The sequence below is a fragment of the Pyrenophora tritici-repentis genome, chromosome 2 (genome assembly GCF_003171515.1).
Source record: "Pyrenophora tritici-repentis strain M4 chromosome 2, whole genome shotgun sequence".
NCBI lineage: Eukaryota > Fungi > Ascomycota > Dothideomycetes > Pleosporales > Pleosporaceae > Pyrenophora > Pyrenophora tritici-repentis.
Window position 1 is genome coordinate 4,327,243 of NC_089391.1, and position 16,921 is coordinate 4,344,163.

The 16,921-nt window shown below is 50.3% G+C and overlaps 5 protein-coding genes across 5 annotated transcripts; 4 read left to right on the plus strand and 1 right to left on the minus strand.

Moving 5' to 3' along the window:
- Nucleotides 1–1,293: 1,293 nt before the first annotated feature.
- On the plus strand, nucleotides 1,294–3,244 carry PtrM4_070850 (PotE, Amino acid transporter; the record flags this gene model as incomplete). The annotated part of the gene is made up of 7 exons (XM_001941609.1): nucleotides 1,294–1,437; nucleotides 1,484–1,554; nucleotides 1,602–1,625; nucleotides 1,674–1,846; nucleotides 1,891–2,291; nucleotides 2,343–2,678; nucleotides 2,738–3,244. 7 exons carry the CDS (start codon nucleotides 1,294–1,296, stop codon nucleotides 3,242–3,244), a joined length of 1,656 nt encoding a protein of 551 aa, XP_001941644.1.
- Nucleotides 3,245–6,034: 2,790 nt separating this feature from the next.
- PtrM4_070860 (MetF, 5,10-methylenetetrahydrofolate reductase) lies at nucleotides 6,035–8,125 on the minus strand (the record flags this gene model as incomplete). The annotated part of the gene is made up of 4 exons (XM_001941607.2): nucleotides 6,035–6,276; nucleotides 6,328–7,202; nucleotides 7,253–7,989; nucleotides 8,039–8,125. 4 exons carry the CDS (start codon nucleotides 8,123–8,125, stop codon nucleotides 6,035–6,037), a joined length of 1,941 nt encoding a protein of 646 aa, XP_001941642.1.
- Nucleotides 8,126–8,882: 757 nt separating this feature from the next.
- PtrM4_070870 (TpiA, Triosephosphate isomerase) lies at nucleotides 8,883–9,650 on the plus strand (the record flags this gene model as incomplete). The annotated part of the gene is made up of 1 exon (XM_001941606.2): nucleotides 8,883–9,650. One exon carries the CDS (start codon nucleotides 8,883–8,885, stop codon nucleotides 9,648–9,650), a length of 768 nt encoding a protein of 255 aa, XP_001941641.2.
- Nucleotides 9,651–11,559: 1,909 nt separating this feature from the next.
- PtrM4_070880 (membrane protein) lies at nucleotides 11,560–12,806 on the plus strand (the record flags this gene model as incomplete). The annotated part of the gene is made up of 6 exons (XM_001941605.2): nucleotides 11,560–11,728; nucleotides 11,778–11,958; nucleotides 12,009–12,153; nucleotides 12,203–12,371; nucleotides 12,420–12,692; nucleotides 12,742–12,806. 6 exons carry the CDS (start codon nucleotides 11,560–11,562, stop codon nucleotides 12,804–12,806), a joined length of 1,002 nt encoding a protein of 333 aa, XP_001941640.2.
- Nucleotides 12,807–13,863: 1,057 nt separating this feature from the next.
- Nucleotides 13,864–14,632, plus strand: PtrM4_070890 (FabG, Dehydrogenase with different specificities (related to short-chain alcohol dehydrogenase); the record flags this gene model as incomplete). Its single annotated transcript, XM_001941604.1, has 2 exons — nucleotides 13,864–14,433; nucleotides 14,492–14,632. 2 exons carry the CDS (start codon nucleotides 13,864–13,866, stop codon nucleotides 14,630–14,632), a joined length of 711 nt encoding a protein of 236 aa, XP_001941639.1.
- Between the last annotated feature and the right edge of the window lie 2,289 nt (nucleotides 14,633–16,921).

Genomic DNA, 16,921 nt, shown 5'->3' on the forward strand with positions numbered 1-16,921 from the left:
ACCGTACTATGTCTGGAAGAACCGGTTCCACGCGTGCTGCGAGGGGTCGCGATGGGCCAACGCCAGAGGCGGCACTTGTTGTGGAGAGACAAGAAGCCTGCAACACGCGAGGAATACACCTGCGCAGGTTCCTGGTTGCGGTGTAATGACGAAGAGTCACGCTGAAACGTGCAGGTTTTTGGGCCGTGAATGGAACGACCTCGGCAACCTGCTTCTCGTCCATACAGGCAATACATATGCAGATTTCGCTAATGCGCGAACTTCGTGTCGAGCCACGGATATAGACAATGCGGATGCGTTTGATAGCCGTTGAAAATCCACAAGCATGGATTGGGCAAGTGGGACGAGTCCCCACGTGGGCTGTGACGAAACTAGCGTACCACATACTTCTGGCCCACATCTCCCTTCATTCTTCTCCCAACCACCGCTCAACCCAGCGGCGTTTTCTACACTCGTATCCACACTTGTACCACGACTAATTTGCGGGAGGGCCTCTGCTTTCGATTGTACCGGTATGACAGCCGTTGTTGTTGCCACTTTACTCCACGCCAATACCAGGTGAGATGCTGTTGCACGTTGAGTGACACGCGCAGACATGATCTGACGATGTCCCTTCCTCTGATCTCAACGGTCCCTGGACGGTTTCACTGGGCCTTTGGCCTGGTACGGACATGGCGGACGCCCTCCTGCTAGATGTATGCGCAGCCCAAACGCCCAAGCGGGCCTGTGTTTGCATTTTCCACGTATAGTGCATGCTGGTCGACCGACACACGATGACGATCGGAGAATATGTCACTTTGCCTCTGCCACCTGGAAGACATGCGAGCAAGGGATCCGTAACTATGCATGCCACCGCTTTTTGCAGCTTCGGCAGCCCAATGGTGCAACGAGCGCACCAATCAACAGCTCAAATTGGGGGACCTCTCCCTGACACCACCACTGCAGTGTGATATGCAGAGATGCCGCCGTCACTGCAGAGAGCCTACAACTGCCTTTACGGTGCATAACGTTCGGCTTAGCGTATGTCTTTCCTACGCTTGATTACATTGCCGAGCAGCCGCCTCCTGGCCTTCTCTCCGTCTTTGCCGACGCACATGGCTTACGTTACCTTTGGAGGGAGTATATATCGAGATTGACTTGCATTGCATGTGTCGTGTATCACCGTCCCCTTTCCTGGTATCAATCTTTCTATCCCAATCTGCTCGCTTGCTGCTCGGCACGCGTTACTACCAATTGACCTTCTATACGTATCGTTGTTCATCATTCACCAAGTTGGATCATTTGATCAGAGCCATGGAAAAACGAATCAACCTACAGACTTTCGACGATGATAGCCTCCGGGTCAGGGGCAAGAACTCCGTATCCGACTCAAAAGGCCAGGGGTTTGATCGCGACAGGTATGAGCTTGCGAGAGTGGGAAAGGAGCAGGTCCTGAAGGTGTGTTATGCTTTTGAAGAGGTATCTACACGTCTAATCAAATTAGCGCCGCTTTGGACTGGTATCCATGACTGGTCTTTCCTGTGGGTTAATGTGCACTTGGGAAACTCTGCTTGTGTAAGTGTACATGCTTGATGCAAAGTAACTTGCTGACGTCACGGTAGCATTTTCTCCATAGGCTTCACCAAGTATGTCTTCGTCCACCGCGTCCACCAGCATTGTTGACCATAACACAGCGGCGGACCTGCTGGCTTGATTTACGGCTTCATACTCATATGGCTCGGAAACTTTTCTGTCTTTGTTTGCATTGGAGAGCTTGCAAGTGCCGTTCCAACAGCCGGAGGCCAATACCATTGGGTTTCTCTGCTTGCGCCGCGATCGAACAAGAAGTTCTTCAGCTACCTAACTGGTAAATGAAGCACCGCATGTATTGTCAATTACTAACGTTCTCAGGCTGGCTTACCGTGATTGGCTGGATTGCCGCACTCACTTCCGTATGCTACTTCGTCTCCGACCTGATCCTGCAGCTTGTCAGTCTGAACTCAGGTAGCTATCATAGAGAAGGGTGGCATGGCACACTTCTCTTATGGGCAATATTGCTCCTGTGTGTCTGCATCAACGTTTTCATTAGCGGAGCACTACCTACCATCGAAGTCGTCGTCTTGATCGTGCATATTCTTGGCTTCTTCGGTATTCTTGTTCCTCTGGTTTACCTGTCGCCCACGCACAATTCGGCCAAGGAGATCTTCCTGACCTTTCACAATGAAGGAGCGTGGAGCACTCAGACACTTGCCTTCTTCGTAGGTCTACAAGGCAACGCGCTGGCATTTGTTGGGACGGATTCGGTTGTACACGTAAGTCCCAACATGTATACATTTCCAGGTACTCAGCTAATAGGAACAAAGATGTCGGAAGAAGTCAAGAACGCAAGCACAGACGTCCCACGATCAATGCTACTCAGTCTCGTCATCAACGGCACTCTGGCACTAGGCATGCTTCTCGCGGTTCTCTTCAGCGCGCACGACATCCCACAACTGCTCAGCGATGTCGATGCACCAACTGCCCCTTTCCTCCGCATCTTCAGCCACGCCGTTGGATCCGAATTGGGCGCCACCATCATGGTATCAATCATTGTCCTCCTAGAATTCTGCAGTGCAATGGGCTGTTTGGCCGCCGCGTCTCGCATGACATGGTCTTTTGCCCGCGACCGCGGCCTCCCTTTCTCCCGGGCCCTCAGCATCGTATGTCACTCTCTCCTTCCACCATCCCCCAACCCTATTTGCTAACCCAAATTTCCCAGATCGACAAACGAAGCACCATCCCCGTCATTGCTATCCTCGTCGTAACCGTATTCGCCGCCCTTCTCGCCCTCATCAACATCGGCAACAGCGCCGCTTTCAACGGCACAATCTCCCTCGTCCTTGAAGGCTTCTACCTATCCTACCTGCTTGCTATTGGCCTGCTCCTCTGGCGCCGTCTCCGCGGCGACCTCGATAACCCCGACTCTTCCCTCACCATTTTCAACGGCGCAGACGTCGACGAGGCTTACGACCGCAGCTTGACGTGGGGGCCCTGGCGCCTTAAGGGCGCGCTGGGTGTAGCGAATAATGTTGTTGCCATTTGCTATCTCATGCTTATCATCTTCTTCAGCTTTTGGCCCAGCCAGGTCAGCCCCGATTTGGTACATATGAACTGGGCGGGGGTTGTGACAGGGAGTGTGGCGTTGTTTAGTGTCGTTTACTATCTGATTTTTGCGAAGAAGTCGTATGCAGGACCTATCGTCGAGGTGGATCCGCATGTTCTGTGAGAACGTTGGTGGGGAAAAGTATGTGGGGTTTCTGGTGTTTTGAAGTTGGGAACTTGTGATCTCGACTGGAAAAATGGAAAATTTCGCAAATGCAGAAGTTATTTGGGTAGTCACGGCGCGGTTTACTTTGCCCGATGAAAAAAACTGCGCGGAGGTTGCTGTTTTGTGTATTGTATCTTAGTGCGTACGGGGTGGCACCTTTTTCCTTTGGCGAATCAATGTCTTGGTGTAGATTATGCATATTTCTGCTTTGTAGGAATTGGAAGTATTATATGAGAGCACTCATCACTCATGATATATTCTCTCTCCGGCTGGATTTTCAGCATTGCGTTACGAAGTGTACCCTATTTGGGACTATAGTTTAGGTGGTATAGAATTTATCGCCGTTTTAATGTGGTGGTCTGGGAGCGTCATCACAGGCTCGCGTTCTTCTGAGGGGATTATAGAAACAGAAAGGTTACATGTGTGTAAAGTATGGGTCTTGTGTGATTGCGAGGGATGCATCATAGGCTGCCTATCTGGGGAATAAAAGCACATTCATGTCAAGCCAAGCCCTGCGATTACCCGGGGTAAAACCGTGATGTGAAGAGCGGGGTCAGTGAAGAAGTTTCTCCAAAAGAAAGTTTGCATGTTGTCGGTAGGTCTGGCTATGTGCTATATTCAGAAGCTACATACAGACATTTGAATTCCTTATCATTCTCAGCGTCAATTCAAATAATTGGAATGTTTCGCCAGCGATTGTATTCATAGTCAGGTCTATTTTCGATAAGATAGTCTCTATGACAGGCCATGATGACAGTATTTTTATACTAAAGGTCAGCGTTACCATGGAAGGTTGCCATTGAATGATAAAGGAAGAGATGAATGAAATGAGTTCGCATACCTGGTTGAGTTTCTCTATGACTCCAATCTTCCATGTTTCCGGATCGTGGTGTCTAACCAAGTCTGTAATGTCAAATCCGACAGCGTGTGGGTATTTTGTCTCATGCCATTTCCTGCCGCTGCAATAGCTAAAGCGGATAGTTACAATCGCTCCTTCGCTTTCGAAATCGTGCAGCAGATCCCTATACGGTTCGAAGACGAAGGCATGCCAGACGTTGAGTCGAATACTTGTTTGTGTGACGTCAATGTCAAGACGGAAGCCTTGCTTTCGTTTGATCTTGTATAACATCTCTAGCAGACGTAAAACTCTAGCTTGTTTCGGAACGTCGGGAGATTGTCTATAATCTGCAAAATCTGCCATGCCCCCGCTTAACGAAAGTTTTCGTAATACTGCCGCGGTATCAACATTTAGGTTGAATACGTCCATGAGGATAATGCGATAGAGATCTACCCCCATATGTGTTTTGAAATGCCAGTCCTTGTACCAAGCCTCGACGACCTCCCGTGCTGTATCGACGTCCACGAATTCTCGTCGTATAACAGGTGGGAAGCATGACCATTTTTTGTGGGCATTCGGCTTGGATCTATGCAACTCCGGACAATTTTTAAACCGATCAGAAGCGTTCCCCCATGCTGTTTGCATAGGCTAGAGCGATTCACCGGTATAATCTTTTTGGCCTATACGTACGTAATCCGTCCAAATCATATTTCGGATCTCGCGGGGAAGACGTTCGTTCATCCTTTTCGTGAACTGACGATGCCAAGCTTGCGAGTAGGACAAAATATCTTGTTTGCTTTACGTGATTGTAAGCTTTATCGGCCGTCTGTAGGCAAGGTTCGGTACGCACCAGTGCGGTAGTTGTCGCGTATACAATAGTGATTGCCGCTCCTGCTTCAACGCAGCAATCCAATCATCTAGCTGCTTGACTCTGCATAACGTTAACGGTAATCTCATCTTCAGTATAGCAATACTACCCACCTCGTATCTAATTCAGCATTGTACCATTGCGCACTAGGAAAGTTAGAAAGATTGACTAAGATAAGAATTGTGTACGCACTAGCGAATGAAATTGTATCTGGGATCCCAGTCCGGCCTTGAATGCGGTACTGGTTCCATTATTTCCAATAACTAATCTTTGTAGGTTGATGAGTGTTGGAAAATTCGTGGGACGGAATGGCCAACAAACGACCTTTTGTAGTAAGGACGCTTTGCTGTGAATAGTAAGTGGGCCCCGACACGTGACTTTGAATGTGAACTGGCATGACTCGGAAGTTCGCCACCTTTCACGAACCTTGGATGCAGGATGCATAACAAACACAGGCCCAAGTGTAGGAAGATAGCCGATTCGGGAGCCGAAAGCATTGGAGAAACATAGGCATTGTACAAAAAGCAGACACAGGTAAAGGAGTCTAGCATCTAGTGTATGATTCTACTGGAATGTCAATGTTTAATTGGAGTGAAAAAGTTGACCACTGCCGTTGAGGGCAGCAGTCGGGTATCTTAAAAAGCTCATTCCGTCATCTTAAGTCCTACACTAATGCCATCGAACTTTTGAGGTTGTTGCACTACATGGACTTTTGCGACGGTCGTCGGGTTGAATAGACGCCTCCCAGATGCTCCGACACATGCGCTGTGCAATGTGTCACGCGCTTGTTGTTGAGATAGAGATAAAGTAAAATAGAGATAGACCACGAAACTCCGAGAAACTTCGAAATTACCACCAGATAGATCAAGGCCCGAAACTTGCGGGATACTGTTGAAAGTGGAAAGCCGCTTCCTCTGGTGTTGTACACCATACCATTAGTGGAGACATCTGAAGAAATGTCCGAAAATCAAAACGCCGAAAATGAAACAGTCTTGCCGTGTTGAAAGCAGTAAGATTGCACATCGTCTAACACCAGATAGGTTTAGTTGGAGACAGCCAGGCTCTTTATACCATTCGTGACCTCAACAGCTGCTGCTTTGGCGGTCTCGATCAAGCCTGGAGCTTCAGCGTCACCATTCGTGCCATTGGTTCCGTTTGTCGACTCGGTACCGTTGACTCCAGGGAGGTCAACGCTAGGGTTGTGCAGTGGCTTATCCATGTCCTTGACCTCTAGGCCGTCGAAGATGGGGAAGATCCCACGGGTCTCGTGGAAGTCGTTATGTACTAGAGGGTTAGTTAGATAATGGGCTGTACGTCGTTAGAGAGGATACTCACCAATATTGAGCAGGTACCATGTGTCCACGATGTCCTGAATAACGTAACGCGAAGGGCTTACACCAGCATGGCAGTTCGCCCACTGCTGACCGAGGCGGTAGAACTCGTCCTTCCAAGCGAGGAAGCTGACCGTCTCGACAATGGTCGGCTGTACGATCTCTTTGCCCGGGAAGACACCCCATGTTACGGCATTGGGTCCTTCATTGGGTGCGTTCGTCTTCAAGTCTCCATCCTTGTTCACTGCGTAGTATGTGAACTCGGGATCGCGCTCCAGACGAGTGATGATCTCGGAGATGTATTCCGGAGAGACAAAGACCTCCAAATACGCCTTTTGATAGACGTAGCCGTTACGGGGACCCCAGCCAAACACTGGGTCTGATGACTTGGCACCGTTGACAGCAGGTTGCGAGTTGATGGTTAGAAACCCGCGACGATTCAAATCAATCAGGTCACTGCGGATGGGCCCGGCTTCAGTCGTGATGGCCTGTTCGCTCCAGGGCAAAGAATCCAGTTTTCCTTCCATATAACGCACGAAGAGATCGGACAGATCTCTGATACACATGGGTGATCCCCATAGCTTTACGTTCTGCTCGTTGGTGCCCTTCAGACCAATGCCATAAGAGTCCAATTCACCAAAGGCCGGAGAGCGCGAATCTCCCCAGCGGCCATTGGGAAACTCGTCCCAATCTTGTGTACGTGCGACATAGGATCGATTGCGGTTGCGCCAGAAAATGGGACGTACGTTTTCGTCGCGTCGGTTGAGACCCAAAGAGGGTCGCCAGGGGAGAGGCTTCTCCAATGGCGCCTCGACGTCTGGTAGGAGATCTAGCTCTTCGAGGACCATGCGCGTGGCTTGTGCAAGGTTCATCGTGTAACTGTGTTGAGTAAGCAATCATGCAGTACATGTCAGGCCAGGAGAACTTACAAATGCAGATGCGTGATACCAGCAGCAATCAGCTTCCGGCACATGTCTGCGACCAGCATCTTGCCGACTTCACGCACTTCGACATCGTCATTCTTTACAGGTTCAAGGGCATCGGTCCAATGTTGTGGGATGTTGCACCTGGTCCACTGCGCTCTTCGTAGGAAGGCTGCGTGCGTGTGGATTGGCATGATACCAGGGATGATGGGAACGTCAATGCCCTTCGCGCGAACTTTCCTCACCCACTCAAGGAAAATGTCGACATCATAGAACATCTGGGTCACGATAAAGGTTCCTCCGGCGTCAACCTTCTCCTTCAAGTGGTCGATGAGCTCGTCGACATTGTCATTGTCATCACTGCCCTCTGAGTATCCTGCCACACCAATGTCGAAGTGGTTTCCATATTTCTCCTTGATGTATACGACCAGATCCTTTGCATAGCGGAAGCCACCAGCAGTTGCTTCCCACTTCTCTCGTTCCCGCGGCGGATCTCCCCTCAGGGCAAGAATGTTTGTGCAGCCAGATTGGTAGGCTTCGCGAAGGGCGTCGTCGAGCTTGGACTTCTCCATGTCGGTACATGTGAGGTGCATACAGGTCTCGAGACCGTAGACGGTTTGGGCGACCTTTACCATCTCGCATGTCAACTTGGAGTGGCGGCCGCCCGCACCCCATGTGAGGTCGATGAATTGTGGACCGAAGCCATGCATGCGGTCCATGCGGTCGTAGAGGTTTTGGACTCCCTGATTGTAGTCAGCATATGGCTTTCTAAGACATGAGATTGTAGTGTACCTGCGCGGTCTTTGGTGGAAAGAATTCAAAGGAGAAGGTTGGCTTTCCCTCCTCCCTTGCCTGGGTGAGTTTCTTGGAGATGTGCATTGTCGGCGGTTACAAGAGGAAATATGATGGAAAAAGAAACTGCGGGAATGATCGAAAAGAAAAGTTCTGAGCGGACTATCTGACTATGCACCCCGCGATGAGTTCTGAGCGGGATTAGCAAGGATGCTGCGTATTGCCTTCTTTTGCGTTTTGGCCGCCCACAAGCTATCCAAAGTATCGTTTGCGAGCCCAGCGATCAGCAAGTGTCCGCGACATGTACCACTGTTGTCCCTCACGGTTTGACAGTGAGCAAAGAGGAGAGTGATAGGTTGACGTGGAGTTTTCTCTAGCGGTCAGTCGATTAAGAAGGGGTTAGCGCAGAGGCCGATGAGCAGCCGGAGTAACAATCGGAGCCCTGCCAAGCAAGGTGCATTTTCGGCGTGACATGCCTATTCTGGCGCCGATTCAAGTGCGACATTGCATACGTAAGGTGTGGTTAACGCGCTTCATCATAGACGATGCTGCAGACGCTCTAGCAGGCTGTTGAAGTTATAATGTGGCATTCGCATGTGGTGGTGTTGCCCCACGTTCGGAGCCTGCCTGTCCCACATCCTCCACCGATTGCGGCTGCAGGTGGTTTCTTACTTATTTGCGGGTTGGCCCGATGCGGCAATCCGGATCATCATGGTTGCGCACTCAAGACAATCAAGACTGCTCTGAAGACGTGCTCTCCTCCATTGTTTGTAGACAAACTCATTGACATTCCCGACGCACACGTATACGTACACATTGACCTGGACATTTGCGAATTGCCATGATGCCACCCATCACGCGGCCCCGTCGCATCGTCGGCGTCTCGTTGAAGATGTACTTTGACCTGCCCAGCACCCTCTCCTACGTCCGCGGCGTCTTGCAGCTTGACGGCGATGCCTGGAACGCGCGCATAGACCTCTTCGTCATCCCGGACTTCGTTTCCCTCGCCGAATCAGCCCGCATCCTCGAATCCTCGTCCATCATGCTTGGCGCCCAAGACTGTATGTGGGAAGACAAGGGCGCGTACACAGGAGAAGTCAGCCCGCTTGTGCTACGGCAGGTGGGTGCGAGGATAGTAGAAATTGGACACGCGGAGCGGAGAGCCATGTTCGGTGAGACGGACGAGACGGTTGCGAACAAAGCGGGCGCTGCAGCGAGGAACGGGCTGATACCGCTGGTGTGCATTGGCGAGAAGACTCATCATTCTGTCGCATCAGCAGCTGTCGGTGCAGCGATACAAGAGTGTAGGCCACAAGTCACTTCAGTGCTTGCTGCAGTGCCCGACGATACTGAGGTTATACTGGCCTATGAGCCTGTGTGGGCCATTGGCGCAAAAGAGCCTGCTGATGCAGACCACGTAGTCAACGTGACAAAAGAGCTGAGGAAGATGGCTGCAGGTAGGAAAGGAGTCACAAGAATCGTCTACGGGGGAAGCGCTGGGCCAGGCACCTTTGCCAAGATTGCCGAAGGCGTCGATGGCTTGTTCCTAGGTCGTTTCGCCCATGACATGCACAACCTGAAGAAAGTCGTCGAGGAAGTTGGTGGAGCGTAGAGCCGTGAACAAAGGCCGATATGCTATGCATGAATTATACATTCATACCGTGCTCCAAGACCCTATGAGGTGAGCATGATCAATGGACTAGCTGGCTGCTTTACTTGTTCTCCCCTCACCCTGACAAACGGGATATTTGGACCAATATGAGCACTGCAATCCGCCTTTTACTAGGCTTTCCCATCAGGAGAATACGTAACAAGCCACTAGCTTCGCTGAAATACGGTCTGCTTGAACACGGGTCTACGAAAAGATACGGTATGTGTCCTGGAAACGTGTTGACCTTGTCCATCCCTGGCCCTGAAAATTCCTCCATGTCGATCGGCACGGATGTTGGATACCAAATTGGGGGGGGGGGGGTGAGCATGATTGGCATTGGCCGACCTTGCGAGATAACACGATTGGGTCGACCATGGGCTCGGTGCCGTTTGACAACTACTGCTGAACTGCAGCCCATTGTTCTTTTTGGCTTTTGGAGTTCGCCTTCAAGTCCAAAAGTCACCTCATGGTGGTCCTATCCAGCGTCGAGCGCGGAAAATGCCCGCCCCACCCGTAGTAGCTCTTTCCGATCCTCCTCGGATGAGCGCGGGCTGCTCGCCAAACGCTCCATAACACCGGTCAACGGTCAACCACATCCCATGACACGACGCAATCCTCGGTGGGGAGACACAGACACATAGAAACTCATCGTCCCGTGACAGCTTTACCGGGGAAGCCGGCCTTCTTTATTCATCAAATTCAACGAATCGGTCCGGTCTATCTACTCTCTGGATAGAAGTGAGAGCACTGGGCCATCTTATGATAAAGTTCCGCTCCACACCGTTTCACGACGACGTGAGCTGATCGCGTCTTTGGCCGATGACTACCAAGAAGGCGCACTAACTATCCCTTGCGTGCGGCTTTGAGGTGCCGTACTTTACATGACGTCCGGAATTAATGTTTGCGCCATGTGTCCGGTACTAGCGTCGTTAGCACGCCTTCCCCGCAAATTCAACCCCAGTCATTATACCTAGCCCGACGATCGACTAGCTCCAAAGTCTAGGCTCAAATCCTTCCCCAGCCCTCGTGTGCCTCTTCCCCACCCGACTCCGCAACAATCCATGGGGGTGATGATTCTTCACTGGCTGAGTGCTTAGGAACATGGCCGATCCGGATCCCGACATTGCACCATCATCGTTATCGGCCTTCTAGGGTCACTGTTGCCGAGGGTTTGCCTATCATGCGGTGAGACTCGATTGAAGCCATCTCACAAAAACACCAGAAGTTTACCATGACACAATGGAAGACAGGCTGTTTTCTTGCCTACCCTGAGACGCAATTGTGCCAATTGCACTTCTCAATACATGTAAGGTGGTGGCGTCTTAGAAGGTGTGATTATCACCCTCAATGCTATCACCCACAATGGCTGCACCATGTGCCCAAGCCGTCTCCAGGGGTGCACCGTCAAGGAAGCCACGTCCGCAACACTGGCTGTACTCCTCTTGGCTTAACGAATCAAACCCAAGATGCCCAGTAATCTCTAGTCTAGACAGATCTGCCCTCCCGCCAATCCGAACACCTGCATCACGTCCAACGCGGAGCCGCAGCGGTTGGTCCCCAGGTTATTGCCTTACTGGGATGACAGGCTACTCCTTCCGCACGCTTGATGCTGATCGCTCACGTTTTTCCGCGCCTATGCCTTCTTGGAATTCATATCCGCACCTCCAGTAGGAAAGTTTGCGGAGTAGCGACGTTAGCCATTGTCCGAGTCGTGAGCTCGTGTCCCTATATCATTCCAGCCTCCTAGCTCCCTACGTCCGGCTTCGACCTCGGTAGCTGCAACGGTTTCTTCAGCCCAATATCGTACCACGACAACTTGTATCTAGTCCCAATTCTACTAGAGGCGTGTTTTAAATTGTGCTCGGCCAGTATGCACGGAGATCACGAGCATAAGTACGCGACCAACGACGCACACCTCGGCGCGACTACAGCAAGAGACGCAGAGACTCTATCAGCCGGCTCGACAGCAAGAAACGAGTCAACTACGAGAATGATGGACAGCCAGAATGCTTTGGAGAAGGACTTCATACAAGGAAATGGTGAGATACTCATTTGATTTTGACGTCTCTTGTTGCTAATTGCTCCTAGGGAATGGCTACAACGGACATGGGCACCTCGATGCCTCGGTAGACTCTGGTACTGCGCTCCATCAGATTCGAACAGCAGGAAGCATCTCTATTTCGCCCGAGCTCTTCGAGAAATTATACCTATCGCCCCAAAACCAGGTGAAAGGCGAGCTGCGTAAGACTTTTGGTAACCCGACTCCGATGTACGATCCTCCGCCAACTTCCATTCGACAAGAGGCACTAATAAGAGTAGTGCGCTTATCGGCTTCATACTCTCACTCCATCCATTGAGCATGACACTTATGGGATGGCGAGGCGCTGGAGGTAGTGGTTCAGCAAGTATCGGCTGGTATTACTTCGCAGGTGGTTTACTCATGATACTCGGAGGTATTGGTGAAGTATGTGTGATCGAGACTCTACTCAATAGGCAATGCTGACCCGAAGCAGTGGATTCTTGGAAACACATTCCCCTTTGTTGTCTTCGCCTCCTTCGGCGCCTTCTGGCTTGGTTTTGCCGCAACTCTTCAGCCTTTCTACAACGCATACGGCGCATACGCACAGCCAGGTGTGGAAAACAGCACGGGTCTTGAGTCTCGGGGCTTCAACGTTGGTATTGGTAAGTCATGCGCAATGACCTGATGATGTGGCTCTGACAGTCACATAGCATACTTCCTGATCATGATGGGCATTCTATGCTTCATCTACCTAATCTGCTCCATCCGTACCAACCTGATCTTCTTCCTCATCTTCTTCACTCTCGTGCCCGCTTTCATGCTCCTCGCCGGTAGCTACTTCAAGGTCGCCACGGGTGACGCGAATCTGGCCAAGAAGCTTGCTGAAGCTGCTGGTGCATTCTGCTTTGTTGCATGTTTATGCGGCTGGTACATCTTCTTCGCCATCATGCTGGCCAGTGTCGACTTCCCGCTTGACCTGCCTCGTAAGTTCAAGCCATATGAGTATTTGTCATACGTTGCTAACATCCGCAGTCGTCGATTTATCCAGCATTATCAAAGGCGCAAGCGAGAAGCGAAAGATTAACCACGTCGAATGAGTACGATTAAGTGCAGGGCAGTCGTGCCAGGTTGAACCTTGTAGCAGCTAGCATGCTAGGCTATCGCAGGATCGATCGAGCAGCAATGACCAAAACAATGTAACTGTTGCGAGTCAGGCAGTTGCAAAAACTGGGGACCGCAAAAGTTGGACAGGATGATTATGGATATGACGTGTATCTGGTGTAGTAATGGTAATTGACGAGATCCCACAAACAACATAGTAATAATACATGTGATCACGGATTTTTTTTTCTGGAAATCCTCATGGCTGCCCCAAGTAATTTGCATGCGGGATCTGAATGAGTGTCGTGAGCGGCATTGTTCGTGGCCATCGCATTATAATTGCAGTCGATATAACAAGAGTACGTACCCCTCTCATAAGCACTCGGTCCCCACCACAAACACTAGTCGTACGAGCAGCAGCCAAGTACAAGCTGTCTGAAACACAAAAGACGCGCGGGCATAACACAGCAAACTCGTTTTGGTTGTCACCCCGGTTCGCATAAACACCCTTGTAACAGAAATGACGGATCTGACAGTCCTTAACCCGTATTATAGGCCTGGTAAGCGGAGCTTTTCAAGCGAACAGGTGGTGCGTGCATGTATACAAATATTCATCATCCAGTACATGAAGGAGGATGTAGTCCCCAAAACTCAGGTTTCTTCTTCAAAAACCTCCTCCCCACTTTAAACGCAACCATGTTCAGATCGATGCTACCAACGACGTCACCCCACGCGATGATTTACCCGGCGGAAGTAGACCACATGCAGCATACACGACAACACACCAACAGCAATAGCAGCAGTACCGCAGTAGCGCTTCCGCGGAGACGAAGCACTTCATCCACGCGATCCCAGCGATCTCTCAACTTTTCACGTCCACACCCCGCTTCCCCGGTACGACGGCAAAGTCCAAATCCAACAACACATCGTCATATCAGTCCCCCGCTCCCTCTAAGCAACACATCTCCCATCTCCCACCAAGTCATCATCGTTTCCCCCAAGCCCAAAAAAGCCGCTTTATCCTCACGTGGCCGCGTCCGAGCACCCCGCAAAATGGCAACATACTTTCTGACAGGCGCCAACCGCGGCATCGGCTTGGAATTTGTACGCCAACTCGCCGCCAAATCAAACAATACGATCATCGCAGGCGTACGCAGCAAGTCAGCTGATCTATCCGACCTAGAAGCTTTAAACACGCACTCCAACATTCACATTGTTGAATGCGATGTCGGCAGCCTAGACTCGCTTTCTGGCCTCGAATTCCGTGTCGCCGAGATCTTAACAAAGTCCGGTAGTAACCTAGACTACATCTTCAATGTGGCGGGCATCAATGCTACTAGCAGTGATACCTCGCTGACGCTGGACCCCAAGAGCCTGAACGAGCATATGCAGACGAATGTAATGGGGCCCGCGAAGATTGTGCAAAGTCTAAAGAGGTGGCTTGCGAGAGGTGCGACGGTGATGAATATGTCTAGTGGATTGGGGTCGCTAACGGTGGCGACGGATGTTACAAAGTGCTGCACGTATAGCATGAGTAAGGCGGCTTTGAACATGTTGACCTTGCATCAAGCCAAGGACTTGAAGGCTGCCGGGGTGAGGGTTATTACTATGGATCCGGGATGGGTGAGTTTCTTTTCCGTCTTCTCAACTGCAAAGAATATATGGCTGACAATTGATTTAGGTCAAGACACGAATGGGCGGTAAAGGCGCAATGATCGAACCTGAAGTAAGCGTCGGAAGTATGCTAGACGTGATTAATGGGCTCAAAGATTCGGATTCTGGGAAGTTTTATAGATACGATGGTGCGCCTGTGCCTTGGTAGCTTCCTTTCTCCTCCCTCACCCACACTCACTTTCTCACTACTCTTCACACGTAGGTAGATAGATAATCATAATAAACACATAAAACAATCTACTAATCTCACCCATCATCCCCCAGACACCTCATCTTCTCACAACAAATTTACCCGACGTCCTCCTATAACACCATCAACCATCGCATATCACCACCACCCCACAATGCCACCCCAAGCATACCCCCGCGGATTAAATGCCCGAAACAGTGCAAGTACATTATGCGACTTCTTTTCTTCGGAGCACTGACGCATTTGGCACGGGATGGAACAATGCAGCGGCTGCTGAAACATGGGGCTAGCCAGGCCGATGAAGCTTTAATTCGGTCGGATTGGTTGGGCGGGTGGTGATGAGATCGGATCACCGGGTGTCAGCGGGAAGTTTCGCAGTGTAGCGATCGCGTGATCATTTGGATCGGGCGAGTGGGAAGTCGAGAGAAAGCTGAGCATGAAGCCTGAGGCTGGGGAAGTTAGGGGGGTGAAGGAGTGGAGCCCGTGGCGTTGTCTGCATCACGGGGGGTTATGGGATGATCTTATGGGTACCTAGGTACTGTGTTACTAGCGGTGTGTGTGCGATTTGAGTATACGGTATGCGGTTCTAAATGTAGATGCGATATTTTTCTTTTTTCCAAATTCTGGATGCGCCTCTGTCTGGGCGTGGTGAATGTGGATGCTGCATGTCATGGAAGGTCCACCACATTACAGCGTGGCGCGTACTTATGATCGTGCATGAAGATGTGGAAAGTGCATATCCGCGGAGCGAAAGTTCTCGACTGTTCGAAGATATGGAGTTGAGGTGAAGTTTGAGGCCGGGCGTTGCCCTCGTTTTCTGCTGGAAGGAACGTAAGCTAGTTCCGTTATTCTCTGCTAGGAATGTGTGGAAGTCGTGCTCAAATCTTCTCAGGTACCAAGATCGAAAAAAAAAATGTTGAGTGGATAGATTCAGATAAGTGGTCACCGCTGGCACATGCGTGACATAAGATACTTAGCAGTGTAGGTAAGCAGCTAATAGGCGTATTAAGCGACTACAGTGGCCTGTCTACACTAGTATGTTAAGTATTCTATGTCACTCGGGTGCTGGTGTGGTTGACTATGAGTCGTGAGGAAAATGCTAAGTCGAGGGCTAGTTGGTTTGCAAGTCTGTTATGTTAGAGGAATTGTCTATAGAGACAGTCTATGGATATCCTCTAAAGATATCAGTCTACTAATTTTGCCTAGAGGTATCATCTAGCTGTCATAAAACACTTGACAGTGTGAGTAAGTACCTAATAGGCGCGTCTGGCGACAACAGTGGCCCTTGTACACTAGTATGTAAAGTGTTCTATGACACACGGGTGGTTTCGTGTAGGCTTATCCGATAAACTTATCGTATGAATTGATCAAAAAACCGTATCGTACAGACTTACGGTAGAGATAACAATAAGGGAAATTTGAAAAGAAGATGCTTGACGCGAACGGGTTTGGAACAGCAGGAGTGACTATACACATGTTCCAATAAACTGCAGGCATGTGTGTCCCTCTATATACTGCGTCAAGACCATCACAATTGTTTTTGCAGCTCTTGATCGTCCAAGCTATTTTGAGGGGTCTCAAAATAAGCCCAGCGTACACTCTTATCTGGTCTCGCAACCCGTGCGCCATTCATTCATCCATCGTATCCTCCAAGGGTCCTCAATACCAGTTCAACCGGGGTCTCAAACCGGGAACCTACGTCTACCACAGTGTAAATACATCTGTTCCCATCTCTTCCACCAACAACAATCCCGGCTGACTCAACACTCATAGCCTCCCGCAAACTCACTTTGCCTCCACAATGCAGTCGTCTAGCGTTTCACCCACCCCACCTACCGTGCTCTCCGATACTTTCTCCATTTTCAGCCAAGGTAGCGTCATCTCCCAGCTTAATATTCATCGTCGCATCTCTCTCCGCCATCAAAACATTAGAACTATCCAAAGATATCCGCCACGATCGTCCTCTAACCGATAACGAACTCCGCGCTATAGACCGCTCATTCGAATCTACCGGTCGTTCCATTCCCCTTCATGCTATTAGAAACGCCATCTACCTTGGTCGAACGCGAGAGAATCGTGAGAACTACACCCCGTTCTCTGAGGAGCCATGCTTGTATCTCGTTTTCCCACATATGACGTACCAGAAGAAAAGACCTGTGGGGATACTTTTTGACAATGTGGTTGCGCCTGCTTTCACGTGGGCTCTACAGGAGTATGAAGTTCCGGAGATACCAACAGGTGCAGAAC